The sequence below is a fragment of the Rhynchophorus ferrugineus genome, unplaced genomic scaffold (assembly GCF_030347505.1).
Source record: "Rhynchophorus ferrugineus isolate W39M unplaced genomic scaffold, kcgeb_rfMv2 rfM2, whole genome shotgun sequence".
Taxonomy (NCBI): domain Eukaryota; kingdom Metazoa; phylum Arthropoda; class Insecta; order Coleoptera; family Curculionidae; genus Rhynchophorus; species Rhynchophorus ferrugineus.
Window position 1 is genome coordinate 44,561,331 of NW_027472581.1, and position 25,468 is coordinate 44,586,798.

Here is a 25,468-nt window from a genome sequence, read left to right on the forward strand (position 1 = left end):
CATACACTATAGTTCGTGCAAAGATAAGTTGTAGTTCTGTTCCATCTCACCTTTTTCATTTGCGCACTCTCCGAATGTTTGGCGCTCTTTAGTCTGCAAACGAAGTGTTATTCGGCCAGCAGAGTTTATGTATGTCTTTTATAGAGTTGTAATCTTTGCATTTCGCGATTAACGTTTTGATTTCTTCGACGACCCTGGAAATATCTAGGTCCCGATGCAAGTTTTCATTGCGTAGATACCTAGCCTATTATTTTGTTCCCTACATATATGAACTTTCTTTATAGATGCTATTGGTTTTTATCAAATACTAATAGTGCAGTATTATTTGCGCCTATGGCTATCGTAATTCCTTCCATTTTATATGTATCACTAAAACGCCACCACAGGGCACTCCAGCATGTATTTCCCAGAATTAAACTCATTGTTGATGATGTTGATCTAGTTTAATTCTGAAGAATCTGTTGAAGTAATATGATATTAATATGTTTTATTTAGTTTACATATCAAGCCTTCCTCTATCTTTGTCGGAGGCTTGTGCTACGTCTAGAAAAGCTAAAGAGCGTTTCTTCTTAGAAATAACGTTTAATGATGTCCACCATTTTATGGACCTGATCGATTGTTGAGTTTTTTTTTGTTTTATTGTTCATGTCATTGTTCTGAGTAATATTTTCTCAAGAAGTCTCGAGATAACTGTTAAAAAAAACATAGATCTGTAGGATTTAATATATACTTGTTTACCAACCTTGTATATTAAAATCACTTCCGCACATATTTTCTTTCCCTTTGTGCCACGGAAAGTGCCACTCGCATCGCATCTTGTTGCATTTAAATAATCTAAAAATAAACTTGTTAACATACAGATTAGGCCATTCTGAGAGACACCTGTGCTTTGTAGAGGCAAGCTGGATGGATCCGCATTTTATATGGTCGCTTTTTGGGGGATTGGGAGTTTTTCTGCAGAGAAGTGGGAACAGAATCCTGTACACGCCATTCTCTGTTCAAATATCATGTTGAATTTGGACTGACCATTGCGGTTGAATTATTATGTTAAGCCTGTTTTTTCATGCATTATAATAGGTTAATTTAAAAGTTCCCGGCCTGGCACATAGATGGCGCTACTAGAATTAAATCCATATGTTTTTTAGTTAGCCCTAACCCTCAAAATATGCGTGTATAAATTTGACACCTGTCGGATCATTACTTTGTGAATTATAGCATTTTCAGTGAAGCAACTTTTGTTACTGTGAAAAAATGGATAAAAAGGAATTTCGCGTTTTGTTCGCTTTTTGAAGGGAGAGAATACAGTTGAAGCAAAAACTTGGCTTGATGCCGAGTTTCCGGACACTGCCCCAGGAAAATCAACCATCAAGGATTGGTGTGCTAAGTTTAGACTTAGTGAAATGAGCACCGAAGACGATGAAACCAGTGGACGCCCAAAAGACGTTGTTACCGACGAAAACATTTAAAAAATCCACAAAATGATTTTAAAGGACCGTAAATTAAAACTGAATGAAATAGCAGACACTCACTTGCCAAGAAAAGTGTGTTTTACTATGGTAGGCCGGGGAATTTTCAATTGACCTGTTATGTGCATCATAACAGTGACTATGGTTAAAAGATCCGTATAGGATATTTTGAGTCAATTGAACAGAATCTTTTGTTCTTTGATCCCTTAATTATTTGTAATTATATATTTTAACATATTTTATTCAATTTATTCATTATTTCAAAAACTTATACAAAACTATTACTAAATTATAACATTATCTTTTTTATATTTTTATAGATAACTAATTTCAATAATTGCTGGCATTAATTATAACCATAAACTATTAGTTACCAAAATGAAATGGAAGTTTTTCAGTTAAGTGTAAAAGGTTCTGTAAATATTTTTTCCTGAAAATCGAAACTAGATAGCGGTAATTTTGGAATTAAATTTATTTTGCTGTATTTTTATCTTGATTAGTTCGTGTTAGACATATATTTGTATATAATTAAACCTGCAATGATAAATCATTCTTAATGAAAAATTAAATGACCTATTGTAGTTTATTTATATTTTTTCATAACTTCCCTCAGAAATCAAACAAAAATTAGGTAACTGACTTGGTTATAATATAGGTTACTACTTTTACTGTTTAGCTACATAATCTTTTAAATATTTTAAATTAATCAAATATGATAAATAACTAATATTAGTACGATAAATAACTACTTACAATTATCCATTTGTTACAGATGGCCATCCATTCTTATGATATTGTGTCAACGTTGCAAGCTCTAGGCATGATGAAATACTGGAAGGGAAAACACATCATTCTTAAGAAACAGGATGTTTTGGATGAGTACATCGAAAGGGTGAATCGACGTGGTTCTCTCCTTAAGCAAGTTGATGTTGCGTGTCTGAAGTGGACCCCTCCACAAAGTCAAGCTTCTGTATGAGAATCAGAGTAATTTTACAAAGTTTAATGCAAAAGTGAAGACAATCAAAACAGGTATATTGTATATGAAAATATCATGAATATGATTTTTTTGCAGAAATCTTTAACATTTTATGTTGGTGTAGAAGATGTTTTATAGACATCACAAAGATCAATTATTTTCTCAAAATATTTAGGTTATGTTTAAAGTAAGTACTAGTTTATGGGTTAACATTGAATTTCGTTGTTTTATTTGTTTTGATTTGCAACGCTTATTGTAATGTCTATTATTAAATATAGTAGACAGTTCTTAACTTCTTTTTTTATTTTATAAAATTCTTACAGTATAACAATGTGATGCATAGAGAGAAATGGGGACTTTTGCTTAAAACTTAACACTTACATGTAATTTTTTCACCATACAGTTTCATCACTATATGGTATATTTTGATATTTATCACCTATTTAGGTCTCTTCTTACTCCCCCGTATATCCCCCGGTTTTAAAATGTATTTAAACATATTTAAGACTTGTAAAGTGAATTACGATTAGACTATTAAGTCCATTACGTAATCAAAACATTTTTTTTTCATAAGTTATGAAATATTTCAATTCCTTGACATTTTAAAAATTTGTATTGTTATTATTATTTTAACATTATCATACCGGCAATTTTAATACCTGATTGAAAGCAATCTAAAACATTGAAAATATTTTTATAGAATTATAATTTTTATAGAATAAATAAGCATGGATTATATTATTTATTTTTTAATTTTCATTAACTCATTATTGTACGTAATTATATTTTGCTACTGTTAATTAAAAGGTTAATATTATTTATAAGATACGCAATTAATGTATTCTGCTTTTATTATTAATTAATACATTACTATTTTTATTAATTAATTATAATTTTTTGTATTTAAGGAGTATTTATTTTATATAATATTTTTCGTCTTGTAATTTCAGAAATTATTAGCATGACAAATATGATAAATTATCATATGCTATCATATTATTTTATTACTAGACAATAGTAATGAAAAAAAAATCTGTGGTTTATTTACTTTTATTTAATAATTTCATTGTAAATGTATCATTAAGTATTTTGTAGTGGATACATGTTTATTTAAATTATTATAACATTTAATAGTATTTAAATAAGTTAGAAGCAAAAAAGGTAGTAGTGAATGTTTTAATGTATTAAAAACTGTAAATCGTGTATATAATGCGTAATATGTTTAACATAAATATGAAAATTCGGGTTTAGGGAATTGTTTTTCATCAATGTCGATTATATAGAATCATGATAGGTTATTCTTAATATTAAGATATATATTTTCTGGATAATAATTTGTAAAATGTTGTTTGTGATAAATAAAGTGCACTTTAAAACCAAATTGTTTGTCTTATTTCCCTTTTTTACATTCGTTTATGTACTTAAAATACGGTCATATTAAAATTTAATTATTTCCTCAAAAAATAGCACACAAACGCTTCCTCTCTACTTGTTTCTGATTTAATTTGTTTTCACGCTTCTTCATTTGATAGTTAATTAAAATAATTAATATAGGTTTGTGTCGATGAAAGACCGATTTAATACGAGGGCAATTAAAAACTTATATGCATAATCGTAAAATAGACGGCCGACGATTGGTCTATTTGATGGTTTTATTAGGACGGTGTTTAATGAACTGCTTCTTCGAGCACATCGTTGAAATTGGTCGAATTGTTTTCAACTGTGTATAAAAAGAGGCAATTAAAATTTGTTTTATTAGGCGGACGTCCTGTAATTAAATTTTAGCGTCGAGTCGTTGAGCACAATTTTTTAAAATATAAAATATATCCTGATAGTGTGTCCCGAGTATTGATTTAAATGGTTTTAAAAATAATTTAAAGACTTGATAATGAACTGGTTTGGTGCGCAAGTATACCCGGTTTTGAATATGAGCAACCAAAATCTGTTTATAAGGTGAATTAGGGGCTGAATCCAAATCAGCAGCCCTTTTTTTTAAGTTGGTTTTAGTTTTAGAAATATTCGATAAATATGTTATTTTACCATTTTGGTTAGCCACTCTCCTTGCTCTTCGCTCTTGTCACCAAGTTTTATGGGAAAAAATCAAGATGCGAATGCAGAAAATGTATTTTGGGAAACAATAAAGCTCCAATTTTGTAATTTTGCAACAAAATCTCGATTGAGTGTTTGTAACCCAGTTATTTGTAGTTACGTAGAAATTTGAGAGCAACGATGCCCATGGTTCTACCATCAAGCGTTAAACATTTTACAATCTTTGCGTCGGCCATTAGTTTTCGAATACTAGGTTCCACAAATGTTTCTTAATAAATTAAATGCTTTTCTCTCCTAACAACGAACTCTCTTTCATTGCTCGCCGGTGATGAATATAAAGTTCATAAGGTATTTTTGCACTTCTCCCTGGTCCATTGGCAATAGATCACTGTCCGTACATGGAACACTGATGATACGTTTTCTTGCACTTATATCAACGACATTAATCGAGCAACAGTAGCAATTATCTATGTGATTTTTCTCTTCTCGTCATAATATTGCACAAAACATGAAAAGTATACAGTTTCACCATGTAGACTCCTTGTACAGCTTTGTTCTACACACGTTATAAAACAATTTCAGTACCCATAGTTTGTCGATGTTTACTACAGCAAAACCAAGGTACTACAAATACGCATTTTTCAGTGCATTAGTTATAACTCTTCCACGTTTACCCAGCATATAACCTCCACTAATGTAACAAAAACACTTTGAATAGACTTTGCAAATGTTTGTCTGTACATTTTCATGCGCTCCGAAACACAATCACAGCACAAAACAAAGTTACATATAATAAACCAAATAAATGTAAATGTATAATGTAACATCGTTAGCATACAGCCATTATAAGAGAGCAATGCTACCACCATACGCGAACTCGAAAATTAGAACCAATCTTGACATACGGATTGAAGATCTGATTTCAGGGCATCAAATAATGTTAAGAAACGTTCTCGCCCTAATATAGGATCCAAAAGACTTGACCCGAATATATAAACTGAGTTATTGATATATTTATTTAAATTTTCGTTTCTGTTTTATCAGATATCAGAAATTCTTTATTTTATTATATTGACAACATGAAAATTTAGACATATAAAATATCAAGCTTTTGGACTGGAATATCCTCTTCATAAACATTATTAGATCATAAATACATCTTATATTTGCGCCAAAATGTTTTCCGATATGTGCGATAAATGCAGATACATCGTAAGCGTTAGGAATAAAGGGATTAAAATAATTTACGATTAAGCTACTTTGCGTGAAACCTCCTTGTGAAGCGACGGCAATGGTATTGCATTGATATAACTGTTTTGAGCTTTATACTTTGGATATACTTCCATAGCGCTTATGATGAAGTTCATCCCGATAAGATGGTGTGGTTGATCCAGAATAACATAGCCTCCAATACTAATTAATCAAGACGAATTTTTAGCCCCTGTTCCCATGACGACTTACACGGTCTTATGATGGAAACGAGAGTTTTAATAAATTGAAGCTCTGAATTTTTTAAAATTTATTGTTTGTTTGTTTTGATATCTAAGCTCTAAAATAAATATAAATAATCTAACATTAATACATGAAAAAGTACTTTTGAAATTGATTTAGATCTGAAGGTGATTGATTTAGAGGTGATGTAATATGAGAGGTGAGGCCCCAGACACTCACTCGAGTAATACTGTCTCGATGCTGACGCGAACCTGTGAAAGACATACATTTATTTTCCAATTATCCACAGATTCCCAATTCTCACTGTGAAAATAAATTTAAAGGCTGACAAACTTGTTAGGTTTCTATAAGCGCATTGGCCAGTTACTTTCGCTGATGAGGCGACGTTTTTCTCATAGTCATAAAATCAGATATCGTCGGATTCAGCTAGATTTTATCTAGCTCTCACCGAGCCCTCATACGCCTTAAAGGTTACCCGATTATTACTGCTATATCAGAAGTAATCAAGGAATCAACTGGAAGGTCATAATAATTTAGTCGATCCATATTCCCTGGCAGTATATACATAAAACATTTCCCTACCCAAAAAAAACTAGCTCCAGCGTAACAAATGGTTACTGTCATCATGCCTACTCTGTAAAATCATAATCTATTGACTAAGAAAAGCTATATAATTCAAATATATTGATTGAATGAGTGATATGAATATTTTTTATGTTGGGAAAATAAATGTGGATATATTTTATAAATATTCTTTGATATTTACCGTGTATGTGAAAAATAAAAAAATCTAATTTTACTTTATAGCTGTATCATAGTTTAGCCACTGTGTCTGCGCTATATATTAACAATCAATGTCTCGACTTGAGAAAACAAAGCTAAATAACTGAATTAAGCTCGAACAGATCTTATTTCGCCAATAACTCAGAAAATATACACCCATCAGCGTAAGAAATACGTTTAAAACATAAATCTGTTTAGTCTAGACGATATAAAAAACAAGAATCTGATTTATTTATATAGATAAGAATTACTGGGTAGACATACTTCGTCAAATACGTTTTTACATCTATTTAAAAAGAGAAATCGTGGATTAAGGAATTAAGTAAAAGAGAAAAGGTTGATTGAAGAGATTTTTAAGCTTGAACTTTTTTATTTTGAACTGCTAAAACTAAATCAAACCATAAGTGGAAATCATTACTGAATGAATTTGATTTAAAAAAAATTAAATACCTTTTTAATGTAAAAAATTATCAGAATACATTTAATAACACCTGATATATATTCTATTGTGCTTGTAACGAACTCACCTACATTTTTCCAAACACTCATAATATAATCCCTTTATGATTACCGTTATAATATGGAAATGTTGCTATAACAAATTACAACTAATATGAAATAGTGCTTCCGTTAGAGCTTCAGGAAAAAAATCAATCCATGTTTTATTTTCTAATATTTGCATTACCGTAAAGAAGGATAATTTGTTTATAAAGTTGGGAATAAAAAACCATTTCAGATATAAGATTTGCTCAAAACCCATTGTATGCACAAATATTAATATTTTGTTTTAATGGAAATAAGTGGCGAGTTGTTGAGTTTATCCATCACCCTAGTACAGTTTCTCAAGGCGCAGCAAGAATCCTTGATTTCTTTATTCTTCAAGACGTAAATCGTCATTCCGAAGTTCGAGTCCTTGACAAACTAGACTCGTCCGGTCCTTCTCAAACTCGGAAACTGCGCCACCACTCAAGTCCCACTATCAAGATTCAGGAAAAAGACCGACTGGAAAAACTACCAATCTCTTCTCCTGAAATCCGATCCAATTCCGAAAATTAACACACCAGAACAGCTCGAGGAAGCCGTACTCAAGCTAAATCGTGATATTCAGTCTGCTCACGAATCTGCCACAGTCAAAATTTTATCACAACCCCAGCCGTGGAAAAACAACCTTCCCGCTTCTCTTAAACATGAAATTCGCATCAAAAACGGTTTATGCAGATTAGCTTGATTCACCCTTGATGCTGCAGACAAAGCATGCAAGGGGGTAAGGGCGGCCGTCCCGACTTGGCGAGCAATGAAATGGAACTCATTTCTCGCGGACCAAAGACTGGATAGCCCCCTTTCTTCTGGCGTATCTCCAAATGCCTCGTGGGGAAGACGCACAATGTCACCCCCCCTGAAGTCAGCGGTAACAGGAAATTTCGCAGTCACTGACCAAGAAAAAGTCGAGCTCCTTGCAGAGACCTACGAAGCTCAAATGAAATGCGTCCCACCCGCAGAGAACACTAAAACTAAAGACAATAACACTGTCATCAACGAATCCAACTCCATCAAAAGACCAGTTAACCCAGCCTTTCTTCTCAACCATTTCGTGTCTCCAAAGTCTCTACAGACTATGATCGGCAAACTTCAAACTTCATTTCAATTCTGTTATATAGGATATGTAGGATACGTGTGGTCGTAGTGGTTATATTCTATGTCCAAAAGTTCAGCTATTTTATCGAAAAATTATAATTACATAACTACAATCAATAAGTAACATGGAACTTGGAAACCAATTAATTACAGTGCTTTTATGTGCAATTATTAGAATTTTATTATTGAAGAAATAATATTAAATTACTTAGTAATAACTGATTAAAGTTACGTACGGCATAAAGTTAAACTACATTGCTTATATTGTTTTGATTTTAATGATATCTTCGTAATATTTCTTAGTAAAACTGTCAAATAATTCATATGGTTTATTTCAAATTACTTAATCATCATATCTTCAGCGATCTTTCAAGTTTAAAGCTGTGCTTTATTACGCTTTAAAGTCAGCTAGCAGTACCGTTATGCAGTTATTAAACGTAATTTTATGCAGCAGTGTTACTTAGGAAGATATTTGTTCAAATTCCTAACGTGTCTGCATAAGCGGCCTGCAAAAATAACGAGCCGTTTTAAAATTTTAATTAAAAACGGAGTAAATTAAAACACGTCGCTGCGCAGATGACTTGTTCAAGCATCGTATTTAAAGTAAACCTTTCTTCTTCACATTAATTTGATTAAGTATTATTTTAGGGCATTATTACTCTTATTAGCAAAAAGATGTAGTTAATATTTTTAATGGCGTATGCAAGAAAAAAATTACTTAATGATAATGAGATATTTGAGCCAATAGTGATATTATAAATGTATTAATAGCTTCAATTAATTAAACAGAAAGTAAGCTTTTATTTGTACATGTGTTATTAGACTTATAGGATATTAGACTATCGGTGCTAGATCTGACAATCAATTTCAAATTTTAAACTAACATAGTTTCGACTTCAAGTAAAAAGTTCTTGAAGGAAGCTTTCTGAGCAATTAATATTCTTAAATTCTAATCAGCGCTAGCTAGTGATTTCCAAATATTTCACAAATGAACATGAACATATGAACAAATGAGATTGCAGAAGTTAAAGTTAAAGCAGAAGAAAGTGTTAAGAAAACACTGATAGTCATTTTCCAACTATTGTTTATATATTATAGCCAACTTTCCAAGCATAAACCTAAGATAAATATCTAAGAGCATATTGCATACTAAGAGCCATAGAGTCACTACAGCAAATGGAAATGGAGGAATTTACAATATTCTAGCAAAATTCGGTTAAGGATAACTTGATACGATCAGGATTTGGAAAGGAGAATAAAGAAGAAGAAATCGTGTTCTATTGGCCATAACTTCTTACTAATCATAACTAACTCTTAACCCTTAACCAACTAACCATTGTCCCTGCTCAAAAGAATCATGTCACTTCTGTTGCCTAGTGTGGTAATCACTTCAAGCAATTAATAATACTTGAAGCTTCATTAATGTGCATTAATTATTAATCAATCAATAATTGATCACATAAGTCCGATTCAATTGCATTTAGCTCGCTAGAGTAATCTAAGCAGATCAACTACTTGGCAGGTCCTTCTTTCAAGCGCTATTTTCCAAGTAGCAAACAGCTCAGAAGAAGAAGTTTAGAAGTTTTGGTGATTCCAGATTTCAATAGGCTAGGGCTAAGAAACACCGACGCCTAGTAAACTCGCCTGCTTACTATAGTCATAGAATGATCGAGAGACAACCTAATCCTAAATGAGCATCCCAAAATACAGACGCCATAACCTTGCCAGCAGACCGTTGCGTTTGATCATGCTTTGGAGCGGGTTCATCGTGTGCAGTCCACCCGGATGGCTGTCGATTGGACTTGAACGGTCGAACGACGGAGTGAAATGATGGAGCCATGTTTTATCCATTGTCACATATCGATGCAAAAACTCGGGTTTATTACGCTTGATCATCTTCAAACTCATACCCAAATATTAGTGAATGAAATGATATACACGTTCAGTTGATATCTTTAGAGTGTCTGCTATTTCATATAATTTCAGTTTACGGTTTAGAACTGTCGAATGGTTTATATATCAATTTTAACATGTTTTGCTTTTTGATGTGTGCATTTGTTAAGGTTAGAAAGACATCGAAATATTTAATGCTAAAAAGTCTAATGTTATATTTATAAAGACATTACTAAAATGTTATATGTAAAAGTACATAAGATCATTCCTTTACATCTGTAGGGCTATGTTCCTCTACAAGTGTTTGTCTTTGAAGTAAAGCAAAGAACATTTTACTTTCGAATAACATTGAATTTAGCACTAAAACCATTTTCAAAGTAAAATCTTAAATACGCGGGACTCCGTAAACCTATATAATTTATAGAAGGTGAAAGAGTTTAGAAAACAAACATTGTTAATTTACTTTAAAAACTGTTTTTAATTAACGGAAAGAAAACGCGTTTTTTTGATCGGTGATACAAAGCGACACTAAGTGTTCTTTACTATCAGAAAACAGACCATACTAGCTCATTTGTTCTCAGGACCGTAACCAAGCATTATATAACCTCCCACCCTCTACATACCTAAAAAAAACCCTCCTAAAGAAACAACCACAGGGATGTACGTGGTCGTTATTCCTTCTGAACAGCATATAGTTGTTATAAAAATTGTTTGTGTGTATGAAGGTGTCGATTGTAGCTTCGTCCGCCAGTTAGCCTTTAAAGATCTTCGAAATGGCACTGTTTTCACCCATATTTCCTTGCGTTCCTTTATGGAAGGGTTTTAGAAGTTTTGGTGATTCCAGATTTCAATAGTCTACGGCTAAGAAACACCGACACGTTGTAAACTTGCCTGCTTACTATAGTCATAGAATGATCGAGAGACAGAGAATAGGGGTCTCTACACCTTATCATTATCTGCAACATTTTATCTTATTAACCGTTAGGTGCTAAAAAGGTTTGAATGTTTGAAAATGTTCAATCTTGATGACAAAAGTCCACAGACTTAGTCATCAAGAATGTGGATATAACAGATGTATATTGAGGGGAGTATATTTTTTACTACATGCGTTCTAATAGATCCAAAAATCCTTTATTAGCTTTATAATCATATACTGATTTGGGTACTTAGCCAAAAGGGCCATTTCTTTAAATAAATTAATCCCTAAACATGTATTCTTTGATTAAAGGTACTTTAATTGTCATCTTTAAAGACCTTTAAAATTTGGCACTATTCTAAGATTGCAAATGTCTTTACGCAAAATATCTCCATATAGTACAATCATACTTACCTTAATTACTTCAATATCAAAATTACTTCATTGTTCCACATGAATACTTCAAACAGATGAGATGAGTTCGAACTTGACTTAAAAATAAAGCGGCTGGTTCATTAGTCAATTATACGGGGTTGCACTAAGATACTAAACCGATTAGCAATCCAGCGTTGCCAAAACAAAGATCTTCGATTAATTACCAGGTTACAGCTATCAGACAACTTGCAAGAAATCAAAGGATTGAAGCGAACCAAACCAAATGAACTTGCAAAGCGTATTACTTTTAATTTAAGATTAAGTAGTATATAGGTTATTTTGTGAAATAGCCAACGTACGCCATCAAAATTTGTAACGCCAGCATGTTGGCGCATCAAATTGAACTTTCGTTTTACAACGGTTGCCAGTTTATAACCTCTAATTATTATTACTAACGTTTTGAACAATTTTCTAGATATATGACAACAGGCTTGACCAGTACCAACACAAATTTAATTTTACAGACTGATTCGGCTACGTGTTCTGATGCATTAGACAATATTCTATCTCTTTTTAACTAACTTAAAATGAAAAAGAAAATTTCCTTCAAGTGTAAAACGAATTTTACATTTTAATCAACTGCATTTGTAGCGACCTTGAGGCATGTCAAATTTTACTTAATTCAATAACCGCCTTTTTTTGTATACCCAGATATATTATCTCAGATGCTGAACATGTGCGGGATGCTAGCATCGATGACCCGTAAACAACGAAGTTCTGACAACCCCGAGACGTTGAACTCGAATATCACTGAAGGGTACTTTGTATAATTCAGTCACTAACCATCGTTCAGTTCAGACGTGCCATCATCGACCGAATAAGCGTCTCTTTAAGCAACACTGCTCTGCTCTCTTTTTAATTTCTTTGTATTTTCTATATTTTACAATCCGTCAATATATAACGGTAACATCATGTAAACCATCACGTTTCATCATCATCGTTTTGTTTCGTCCTGTCTCTGTTCACTGAGCAAGAAATCCCCAAATATTAGATATCATCTAGGCATTGCCTGTTATCATATGCATTGCCTGTTTTATGTAAAGTACTATAATTACAATTGGGGAAATTTATATTGTGAATTGATGCAAGCAAAGCAGAAAAATTTACAAATTAATTTGTAAATCAAGATTATGATAAGTATATAATAACGTAAGATAATGTAGTTTAAAGAAAAATAATATATATAAATAATTTTTCAACAAGATCAACAAATGGACTAAAGACTGGAAAATACAGCTTAATAACTCCATCTGTCCATGTTAATTTTGCGTTGCGGTGAAATGATAAAAACCTAATTATTCCCCAAGCAAAATCAGCCAAAGGCCTATACATGGCAGGTTAAACTGGAAACATCATGTTAAACAAAAAGCAGAGCATATTAGACTCAAAGTCAAACAACTGTAGTATCAAACCAACTAGTAATCCAACGCACCCAAAACAAAGTTCTACGATTAATTACCAATGTTTATCGCTACGTAACAAACGAAGAGCTGCACAATAACCTCGAAATCAAATAGATACACAAGGCCATCTTGGATCACTATAGAACATGAAATTAGGTTGCTAAATCACTCGAACGTGTAAGCAGTAAAGCAACTGGACAAGACGCAGGAAATCAGAGGATTACCACACGAACTTATTTAGTGTATAAGTGCATTCCTACTTTAGCTTAAGTAGATTAGTTTTATTTTAATTTGAGAAATACCCACCATGATGTAAATCCAGTACTCGCTTTGCTTGTGTATTAATGCGAGTACAACAGAATGGTAGTAATAAATTCATTTACAAGTTTAGATTGTACTAAGTATATCTAATATAAGATGTAATTAATAAAAAAATAATAATTTTTCAATTATGTAACAGGTCAATTGAAAGTCCACGGCCCGACACATATATGGCGTTACTAGAATTAAATCCATATGTTTTTTAGTTAGGCCTAACCATCAAAAGATGCGTGTATAAATTTGACCGCTGTCGGTTAGTTTGTGAATTGAGTGAAGCAACTTTTGTCATTGTGAAAACAATTTATAAAAAGGAATTTCGCCTGTTGATAAAATATTACTTTTTGAAGGAAAAAAATACAGTTGAAGCAAAATCTTGGCTAACAAAAGAGCTTGTTACCGACGAAAATATTTTAAAAAGTCACAAAATAATTTTTAATAACCATAAAATGAAATTGAATGAATAGCAGACACTCTAAAAGTATCAACTGAACGTGTACATCATATCATTCACGAATATTTGGGTATGAGAAAGCTCTATGCAAAGTGGGTGCCGCGCGAGCTCACTTTTGACCAAAAACAACGTCGAGTTGATGATTCGGAGCAGTGTTTGAAGATGATCAAGCGTAATAAACCCGAGTTTTTGCGTCGATATGTGACAATGGATGAAACATGGCTCCATCATTTTACTCCTTAGTCCAATCGACAGTCATCCGAGTGGACAGCTCACGATGAACCCGCTCCAATGCGTGGGAAAACGCAACAGTCGGCTGGCAAGGTTATGGCGTCTGTATTTTGGGATGCGTATGGAATAATTTTCATTGAGTACCTTGAAAAAGGAAGGACCATCAACAGCGACTATTACATAGCGACTATTATTGGACCGTTTGAAGGACGAAATCGCCAAAAAAACGGCCGCATTGAAGAAAAAGAAACTGCTGATTCACCAGGACAGTGTACCGTGTCACAAGTCAGTCAAAACGATGGAAAAAATGCATGAATTGGGCTTCGAATTGCTTTCTCATCCACCGTATTCTCCAGATCTGGCCACCAGCGACTATTTCTGTTCTCAGATCACAAAAGAATGCTCGCTGGAAAGAAATTTTAATCGAATGAAGAGGTTATCGCCGAAACTGAGGCCTATTTTGAAGGACAAATCGTACTACAAAAATGGTATCGAAAAGTTGGATAGTCGCTATAATCAGTGTATCACCCTTGAAGGGAATTATGTCGAATATAAAAAACTAATTTTGCCAAAAGAATGTGTTTTACTATGGTAGGCCGGAGACTTTTTAATTGACCTGTTGTATTCTTACTGAAGAGAAATATATTATAACAAGAGGATTTTGGGTAGCATCTATCAAATGACAATTACCCTATTCAGTATTCTGTCACTCTGAAAAAAACACTCTATATTTCAAGAACGTAAATACTAATGCCAAGAAAATATAAAACGTTCATTAAACTTTGACTTCGGCGCCGAAAGTCAACCGGCGGACACGTTCACCCCCGCCAAGCCGAATATGAGCGGCACGTGACGCAGCTACATGACGACCGTCGCGCCACCTATCAACCGTTCGCATAATTAAACCGATCGGGGCTTTTGTTCTCGCAGCCGGGGTCGGGCGCAATTTGCGTTTTCGTCGAAAATGAACCCGCTTGACAAATAAATCATTTGCGTCTAGACGACGAGCGAAGAAGAAAAAAAAGTCGAGAAAGAGGCATTGGCTGTGGGCTAAGGACCATGGATAAAAGACCATTTCGACATTGTTTATGGATTTAAAGAGAGCTTTGAAGACAGTTAAGAGCTCGGCGCTTTTATAAATTTTAAATCTCTTATAATACGTTTATGTTCGGATAAAGCTCAGGATCTTTGTGTATCGGCCAAGCGGTACAGGACCGGCTTACTTGATAAAATTCGCCATTCTGCATTGTAATCTACTTACACTTTAACGTCTAACACTTGGTTGAATAACAAACAAAATAATATTAAATTAGGAAAAATATTACATATATATTATATGTAACGGGTGTCCCAAAAGGTATGTAAGATTTGAATTGGTACAATTGTATTAATTGGTTGATATAACGATATGTGGTTGCAGAAATATGGTGCCACAAGTCATGAAAAATGTTTATATTAGCGCTCTAATTGATATAGTAAATCATTTTTAACATCGCTTAAATTCTTTCTTTTTATAAAGTTATTTGAAGCCAACAAAACTATATTTCCATTTTAGATGTAATTAGATGTAACGTAGAAGTATCGACGTAAACATTAGACAACCTAACCCTTTAAAAATATCTTATCAATCATCTGAAATAAAATAAACAAATTATAACTATTTCAATAAAAAGTTTAGAAAATTCCATTTTGGTAATCTAGCTTTCAAAGATTCCTTTAAAAATGTATGTAGTAAATTTTGGTAAACAAATGTATAATAACCTAACCAACTCTTATATTCAATGGTTTGACATTTCGATACATAAAATAACAATTTTGCATTTACTATTATTGAGTTATTTATAAAAACATTAATGTCAATTCAAAAAATTCGTGACATTTCCGATATTTATTACTTTTGTTGTTTAATTTTCACAAGTTTGCTTCAGAAGGCAAACACTTTTATGGTGTTGTAGCTCCGTCATTTTGTTAGTAGTCGGTCTTGATTTCAATAACAAGTAATGACCGGAAGGGCCAAAGAAGACACATTTAATTGCATGACTATTCGACGAAACTCATCTCAAAGTCTCAAAAAAAACTTTTAGGCAGCTGTTCATTAATCCACTGTTTCTATGTAATGGTATAATAAAAATGGCTACCACACGAATTGACTGAAATTGAAAATAAGAATCCTTCCAACACTGCGGCTCCACTGCATGTCAGGTAAAAGTTGAAAAGAGAATACATAACAAACACAAAGTTATCCTCTTGCATGAGTTGCAAGAGGATAAAATGCAAGAGTTGTGAAGAATATACTGCTCTAAGAAGAAATTCTGTTGTACCCAGAATTCCCACCAGATATAGCGCCTGGTAATTATCACATATTCAGATAGATATACATGGCTTGGCTAGTACACGGTTTCGAATTGCTAAAAAATTAAAAATAGTTGCCCAACCAACATTGCTTCATTTTGCAATGTTTCCAGAACGTTTTTTAGGTTAAAGTATCTAAAAATGCAAAAATCATCAGAATAACTGCAAGCACGTAATAATACCAATAGTTTTCTATGAGTTTCATGCCACATCACACTACTACATTGTGTAATACAAATTCACAAAAAAAAATCATTAAACAAATAATGCAATATTGAAATTAGTGTGTAACTTGCAATACTGAGAAATTAGCTGGTTTATATTTTGATATCATCAGATATGAAGAAATTATTTCTCACAACTAATTACAAACTTACTAACAATCTGGACAAACAGAGTAGAGTTATATTTCTTTTATCATAGTCTAGCAATATCACCTAAAAATCCTCAATATCCTTGCAACATAATTTTTAATGTGAAACTCATCAACCTAATGCAATCAAATAAATCATGTCAAATTATAACACAGTATTTAAAACGTCGAGCTGATGTCTCAAAATCATCACTATGCATAGACTATACATTAATTGATTTTACGATATTTCTTACTTTTAAAATTGGACACAGACGTTGGTCTGCCCGAACATATTTATTAGATGATCACAATAACATCCAATTAGTGATTTTGTTATGATATGTTCTTATAATAGAAAAATGTTTAAAATATAAAAATAAATACTGGAACCCAACCTCAACGTCATCTACCGGGGCTGGTTGTAAATCTAAATCATTCTCGAATCCACATAAACCTTTACAAAAAAAATTCATCATCGGTCCAAGTTATATACACACGGGCTGAAAAATTATATATATGAATGGAATATCGCTATGATAATCTAAGCTATCGCTACTAATCTAGAGCAAAATATACAGAATAGAATAGATTTAAATAGAGTGTGGTAGAGAAATGTATAGCATTGCAGTAGCAGTTAGAATAGTCTCTTTGTCGTGGAAATCTATGGGTCGCAGGTCGAACAAATGCGACATTTTCTTGAAGGGGTTTTGTTTAAAGGCGCCACGTGGTTCCTAGATTTCTCCGGTATCACAACTTATGAAGGAGATACGGGATACTCTAAAAAAGACGACGAAAGGAAGGACATATGAGAGATTAAAACAATAGCTAATTTTAACTTAAAAACTATAATATTTACTTAAACATATTTTACAGTCTTAATCAAAGTGTCCCAATATAACTCCTAAATAATTAAACCGTGAAACCAATAGTGTATATCTATTACTTATCTCTCGATCACTCATCTGTTTAGCAGCCGAATTATAACTAGTCAGGAAGATCCTCTAATGAGGGTTTTCCAACCACAATGAACCTACCTTCAATTCCCACAAAATGATATTGTTCAAATTGATCACACCTGTGATATCCAATTTATTTGAGAAATTGCTATTAAAACTTGTTAAATCGCTTATAAAAATATCAGATTTTATCCAGATTCGAATTCATCATTTAACAATGGACCAAGTGCATAGAGTAACAGAAATTACTGGAAAAAGGTTCGAAGCAAATAAGTACTGAAAGTTGGAGACCCGGGTATAGCATTTGCGACTAATCTACAACATGAGAAAATTGTTACCGCTGAACTATTGTTAATTGCTGGAGGCATACTATTACATACTATTGGCTATACATATTACTGAAAGAAAATTTTGAGTCTTGCATAATGCAGTAGTGTTTTGGGAATTTTTTTCTTGTATCTCTTTCATACTGCTGATATCCCAATACCAAAATACCTCGGCATCCATTTCAGTGGTAGTTTATACTGGAAACATCGCGTTTGACAAAAAGCAGAACAGATCAGATTCTGAATCAAAGAGGAGTATATTGTTACTAGTGGTTTTCGACTAACCAACAATTTTCCTTAACAATAACTTAAATCTAGGCATATATCTAGGAAGCCTCATTGGTCCTATCTTAGTTTCTGGTATAATAATGTTTATATATTAACACTGCTGTTTTTTTATTAAATGTGCCTCACTACATAAGACCAAATGGTTTGGTTTTTTTTGTCTGTGTACTAATCTTGTATTATCTAAAAGTTGTAATATTTCGATATTATTATGAAGATGCCATCTTTCATATGTTGTCATGTCATGTTGATGTCATTTGTTGCAGGTTTTCTTGCAATTCAATTATCTTGATTTCCTGAGTCAGTATGTGAAGGGCCCGTTGTAAGTAACAGTAATAATCAGTTCTATAGTATCTAGATACACCTACAATATTTCTTATATCTTTGTTTTGAAAAAATTGTATTGTTTTATCTTATTTTTCGCGCAAGATCCCCATAAACGAATTCCGTATGCATAGGTTTCAACACTTGCTTATATAACTTGTATAATTCATTTATTATATTGAATAGAATAGAAAAGAAGGTCATTGGCTGGGAAAAAACATCTATCTGCTTAAAAAATATCGATATATATATTTTTTAATTAATTACACCTTACATTTGATATGCTTAGTACAATCTTAATTTAACTAATTATTTAATTACTAATTTATTACTACTGTTCTGATGTACTTGGATTAATACACAAGCAAGGCGAGTACAGGATTAATATATCAATATATATCGCAAATTAAAATAAAACTAAACTACCTAAGCTAAATTTAAGAATATACTTATAGAGTAAACAAGTTCGGGTGGTTTGATTCGCTTCCATCTTATGATTTCACGCGTGTTGTCCAGTAGCTGTATTACTTCCACGTTGCTGTAGCAACCTCGACTCATGTTTTAGGCCGAAATCTTGGATCACTTCATGCATAACTATTTGATTTCGATGTTATCTGTACGATGACGAACGATGACTCTTCGTTAGTTACGTAGCGACAAGAATTCGTAACACAACTGCTTACCCGTTGGTGTGATTTAGCAACTTTATTTCATGTTCTATAGTGATATCTTGGATCGCCTTGTGTATCCATTTGATTTCGAGGTTATTGTGCAGCTCTTCGTTGGTTACGTAGCAATAAATATTAGTAATCAATCGTAGAACTTTGTTTTGGGTGCGTTATATTACTAGTTGATTTGATGTTTTAGTGCAACTTCATATTTGCACCCCATGTGTCCAAATTGGTTTTACGATTGACTGACAAAGCAATCTCTTTGACTTTAGGTCAAGTTGAGAGTATCTTCCAACTAATCAGCACAGTTGCTTCACTCTGAGTCTAATCTGCTCTGCTTTTTGTCTAACATGATGTTTCCAATTTAGCCTAGCATCGAGATTTATTCCGAGGTATTTAGCGGATTCTGCTTGAGGAATCGGGAATCCGTCAAGTGATATAACTAGGTTTTTACCAATTCGCCGCAACGCAAAATTAACATGGACAAATTTAGAGTTATTAAGCTGTATTTTCCAGTCTGTAGTCCATTTATAGATCTTGTTGACCATTACTTGTACTATTTCTATAGCGTTAGAGATATCGATATATGGGAATAATAAATATAGCTCCAAAATAACAATATGCTCAATTTGTGGATATTTTTTCGAAAATCCTCGTATGGTAGGATATTTGCCTCCTTCCGATCAACTATCAACGTCTTTAATTGACATTTTCCTTCGAATTCACCTGATCTGAGTCATCTCTATGACCGTTCTAAAACACAAATTACCACTTCGAGGCACTTGTTTTCAGTCGACGTAGATTTCACTCATAAATGTGTTATTTCGAATATGGCCTACTTTGAAGCCGATACAATAAATTTGGATAAATCGTAAACATTTTGTGTTCTATAGCTAAAACAGGCACAGATTTATATCCCCGTATATATTCCATTTAAAATTAAAGTTAATTCGCCGTTAAGACGCCGACAATTGAAATGCACTGAGTCATTCGACGGTTTGTGCCGTCTCTGGGCGCCTAGACCGGACACGCTCGCCATACCTGCGATCTGGCGGCATTTCCGTTCAGCAAAATCCGATGTATCTGGCACGAAGCGAGACACACTCGAATTTTTAATCAAGAAATAAATACAAAAAACGTATTCGGAGAATTGGACAACCCTATTTCGGTAGGTTGTTTAAGTGTTATTATGTTTTCTAGAAACTATTTAACATAGAGTATGGATTATGTAACAATTTGGAGAATTGGTTATGTTATTAAAGAACCTAATAAAATAAAATAAACATATTTAACTGTTTTAGTTAGCGGTATTAATAATGCAGTTATTTGAGTCACTGCAAAGAAAGTTGCGAGATTGAATCTCTGTCTTGGTTTGGGTATCTCGGTTATTTTGACTAGAAGTCTAGGGGAATTAATTTTAGGTATTTTTCACGTGAAATAAAAAAAAACAATATTCTAACCATCATTTTTTTAACAAGATTTGTATTAATGTTTAAGTATAAATGATGATGATGTAAGAGGACTCAAAAAATGCAAGCCCTCCTTGATATGACTACAACCTTCCTAGTAATCTGAAACAAAGTTTGTATATCTAGAAATGTGCTGCTATCGTAAGAAAGTCAAACAAAATTATTTTTGCCAAATTACGACTGCTCGAAAAATCAAAAATCCTTTTACCATTTATTATCAAATTGAAGAAATAATGTTTAGAAAAGTCTGAAACCAAATTTCAAGTAAATCGGTTCAGTTGAACTTCCGTTTTCCTTTGACGCGTATTTCTGAGCTCTCAATCTAGATATTGTTACGTTTAACAGCGAACGCATAGGCTTCTGGGCCAATTGCTAACTCCCATAATCATCGTCATCTCTAAAATAGGAATGAAGCCTTCATTATAAGTTCAAACTGTTATACATGTTGCAAATTCAGTCATTTGAGTTACATCATATTTAGATGTAGAAACCCATATCAGCGAACTCATAGATTTGTTTATTATTTTATTTATTTAACCCGAATACAAATTTTGAAGAATCCTCTTAAGGGAATATTCTTAATCGGTTAGCCTTTGAAAATATGAACATTTTTTTTCCAAATTTCTAGATTAGAACAGGACATAGCGGGATCTGTTGAGACGGGTATTATCACAGTCGCACTGTCTAATATATACGAGCGGAAGGCATTAAATGAAACGGGGCAGGGGGCTACCAAGCCCCATTTCTTTAGTTGCTGGCCGGCATTTGTTTTGGATATAATTGTGTGTGTTGTAAATTTGGCGCCAAAAAACAAACATTGCTTCACTGATTTTGGTTTAAAAATTACGAATGTCATTATACGGCCATCAGTTAAGTGTATTATAATTTCAAAATGATTACTGTCAATAGCTTAAGCTTTAAAAATACAATATAGTCACTTGATATTTAGTTATATAACATATTAAAAGTAATTCGATGAAGAGGTCATTTGAAGCAAAAAAATAGTAATAAATAAAATATAGATAAATAAATTAATGTGAAATATTTACTCATGCTGTGCTGGAAAAATTATGTATTTCTACATTATTACATTTCTACAAAATAGGACCCAGAAAATAACAAACAATTTAAAAATAATAAAACAAAAGTCAACAAGAAAAATAAGAAAAATGTAAAGAAAACTCAGTCTCCTTCAGTTACTGACAAGGATGATTATTTTTACCTAGAGTGCTCCGAGTTCCAATCAGATCGTCCCCCAAGATTAAGTACAATGCACTAGTTGCAGAGAATGGGCTCACTCTAAATACATTTCTGATGGGAATGATGTTTATGTTTTGATGTACTCTGATTAAATTAATTAAGTTAATATTTTAATTAGAGTTTCTTTAATTTTTTTTATTTCTATGAGGACTCCCATCTACTTTGTTATAGTTTTATTACCATATTTCGTATATTAGAATGTGTAAAGGTTTGTATAACCCATTTCGCTCAAATGACCTATTCTGGTGGTTCAAAAGACACCGTCTGTGCGGTTTAATGAGCCATATGCGTTCTTCATTATAAATTAAATTTAGTAAACAATAGAAGTTTTTTGATCCTAACATACGACCAAATAAATAAACAACCGACTCAATTATAAATATTTTCTAATTTTTTCTTCATATCGCTGATTTAATCCTATGCTGATTTGAACAAAATCCTAACCAAGTGACCCCCGCTTTACCCTCCCCCTTAATGATCGAAGATCAAAATCTGATTCAAAATAACCAGATCAGCTTTATTTTAGTCACAAATATGTTGGAAAGTTTGATTGTTGTATCTGGCTAATTTTATGTGTAACAGACAGAAATACAAAAAATAATATGTATTCGAAAACACTTTAAGAAATAGGTTTCTGATTATAATAAATAAATAAACATTCCTTTTTATTTATATGGGTAAAACAGTCATGACAACGTTATTGACCATAATTCATTTTTAAAGAAAGGAAGGTTTATATTGAATGACATACCTCATTATGACTCCCTTCCTCATATTAGACTATTAGTGCTCTGGAGGAATTGGACTACTTTGGAGGACTTTTTGATATATATTTTAATATCTCCTTTTACCAACTATGGGGTTATGTCGATTGGGCCTAAAGTTTAACGTGGGCTCCGAACCATGGTCCTCAGCATTAAGCCTACCGACTGACAAGTGATCAACTTTAGAAATCCGGTCTTACCCAGCCTGGTTACTGGCGTGACTGGGATCATTTTCCATTGTCGGATTTTACACTCACAAATTTTAAACATAAATCACAAACATAAATTTATGACCATGCCCCAGCAGGATTCGAACCCGCGGCTATCGCAATAGTAGGAAGACCGTCCCATCGCCTTTACCACTGCGCCACCAAGCCGGAACTTTGGAGGAGTTAATCATGGAATTTTATAACTTGAGTCTTTCGAAGATCTGGCTGGTTTGGCTGGTTTGGCGAGGGATAAAGGATTTATGAAGAACAATTTCATGACCGATTGCCTGATTCTGAGTTCTTTGAGCTTCAAGGCTTTGTAGGGTAGTGAAGAATTTGGATGGTGCTTGAATTGTCCTGACATCAAGTTTCAACATTTGGAGGGCGGCGGCTTAAGGTCTTTAAATATCTTTTTCGATCGTTGACAATAAATTGTAATCGAATTTAAAGTATTAGCTGTTAAGCAGATATACTACAGTAATAAAGATAAAATGGCCAATATTTTACTGAATTACTAAAAAATGTTATAGCATGTTTAATATGCAATTATGACTATTTTTATATTGTCTAAATAATTGTATGGTTGTGGCTTTCGTTCTTATCAATATAGTCTCCATTGTTATACATTGACATCCGGGTAAAAGCAACGTTATTAAAGCAATGCAAATAGCGACCAATAAATAATTAGAAACAGAAAATAAACGATAATTTGTAGTTGCTACTAGGTGGCTCTAATAGCTTTACCAATATTTTTGTAAATTAATTATACGATCATAGATCAATCGAGAAAATAATAGTATCACGACAAAATATTTTTTTTGTAAGTTACATATTTTTAATACACATATTAAACTTTAAAAAGCAATAATATTTAGCAATGTGCAAAGTAATAGTTGGTCTAGGAGACCAGGCTTAATACCTAATTCAATAAAAAGAAACTACCTAAATCCAGATCTGGGCTCCTAGTGACTACTTTTTCTTGTTTGCAAGAAGAAGTCACCCTGGAAAAAAATATTCCATTCAAATATGCTAGGAGAATATCTTGATGAACATTGTAACTTTTAAATAACATGACAGATTGTCATACTCTAATACTGTAATATTTGCAAGAAGTACAGCGTACAGCATCATGTTTTAATACTATTAGTATTTGCAATCACTTAATTTTACAATGGTTCCATAACACTTATCAAAACACTGCTCAAAGGCTTCAACGGTAACTCGTAAACTATTATTGAATAATAGTAGAATGATAATTTGAAACTACGGTTTGAAAGTTAGTATGTTTCCATTTATTTTAACCAGCTATATTTATTGAGCAAAGTGCAAATTATTAGTGCAGACAACAGTTAAACAGCATAACCTAACTGTTAAACTCGATAGTTTTGACAGATTACAGGCGCTAATCATGGAAGGTCCAAAATTGAAGTTTCAAAAATTATTACTTGTGTTGCTTGATCTGAAGAGGCCCGTCACAATGATACACCTTTAGAAACATGCCAGTAATGCTACTTCGTCATATTCCAATTGTCATTTTTTTTGTTAGTTGTCATTAACAAAAATGACAAAATAAAGGCTCGGAGGAGTAAAATAATTCGAAGACAATGAATTGCAAACGTTCGCCCTACCGACTTGAAGTCCACGCTCGGCCATATGCTACAAAAGTTGTGTCCAGCTTTTTTACCAGACATAGCGCCTTTTAATTATGACTTCTTCCAGACTGATGCCTCCTGACTTAGCTAGCATATGACTTCATTATGTTAAAGATATGCAAAAATATATCGACCGACATCTTCCTTTAGAGACAGTATCGCCATGTTGGCAGAAAACTAGGAAAAAGTTATAGAAATTTATGAAATATATTTTGATTACTATATGTACAATACTTTTCAATAAATGTCTTTTTAAAGTAAAAAAACGATCTAAATACATGCAAACAGCTAATACTATCTGGTTAGCATATCATATGATGTCATAAGAGTGGTGTCAGAATGGACACGTATTGAGCGATATGTTAATATTATTATTAAAGTAATTTCAATTAATTAAAAGTTATTCATTGAAATATAAGGATTCTTTTTTACATACAGTAATACATAATGTCTGAGCTATATAAGATGCATATACAAATTTTGCGGATAAAATTAATTAAAAACAAATGAAGGCACTTAACAAATTACGTATTTCATTCGTATTATTCAATTTATAATCCCGTTCTGTGAACTATTTCCACGATTATCTTCCGCCATACATCAAGTAGCATTTATAAATGATACAACTTATTTAAATTTGCTTCCGAATCAATCCATCATCGTCTTATGGTTAATTTGCTGTACACGACGGTACTATATAACCGTAAACTCTTGTAATATTTACACATAAACGACGTTACAAACATGAAAGGAATATTTAGGAAATAAACAGATATTAGGATTAATAATATCTGCCCTTTAACATATCTATTTAATTATACACATTGCCTTGAA

General features: G+C 32.7%; 1 protein-coding gene across 1 annotated transcript in view; it reads left to right on the plus strand.

The window, feature by feature from the left end:
- Positions 1-3,823, plus strand: part of chm (lysine acetyltransferase chameau) — a 193,677-nt gene extending 189,854 nt beyond the window's left edge. Inside the window, exon 14 of the mRNA XM_076393906.1 lies at positions 2,239-3,823. Coding sequence (XP_076250021.1) covers positions 2,239-2,442 — 204 coding nt within the window. The 3' untranslated portion in view covers positions 2,443-3,823. The remainder of the gene's footprint in view (positions 1-2,238) is intronic.
- Positions 3,824-25,468: the final 21,645 nt, after the last annotated feature.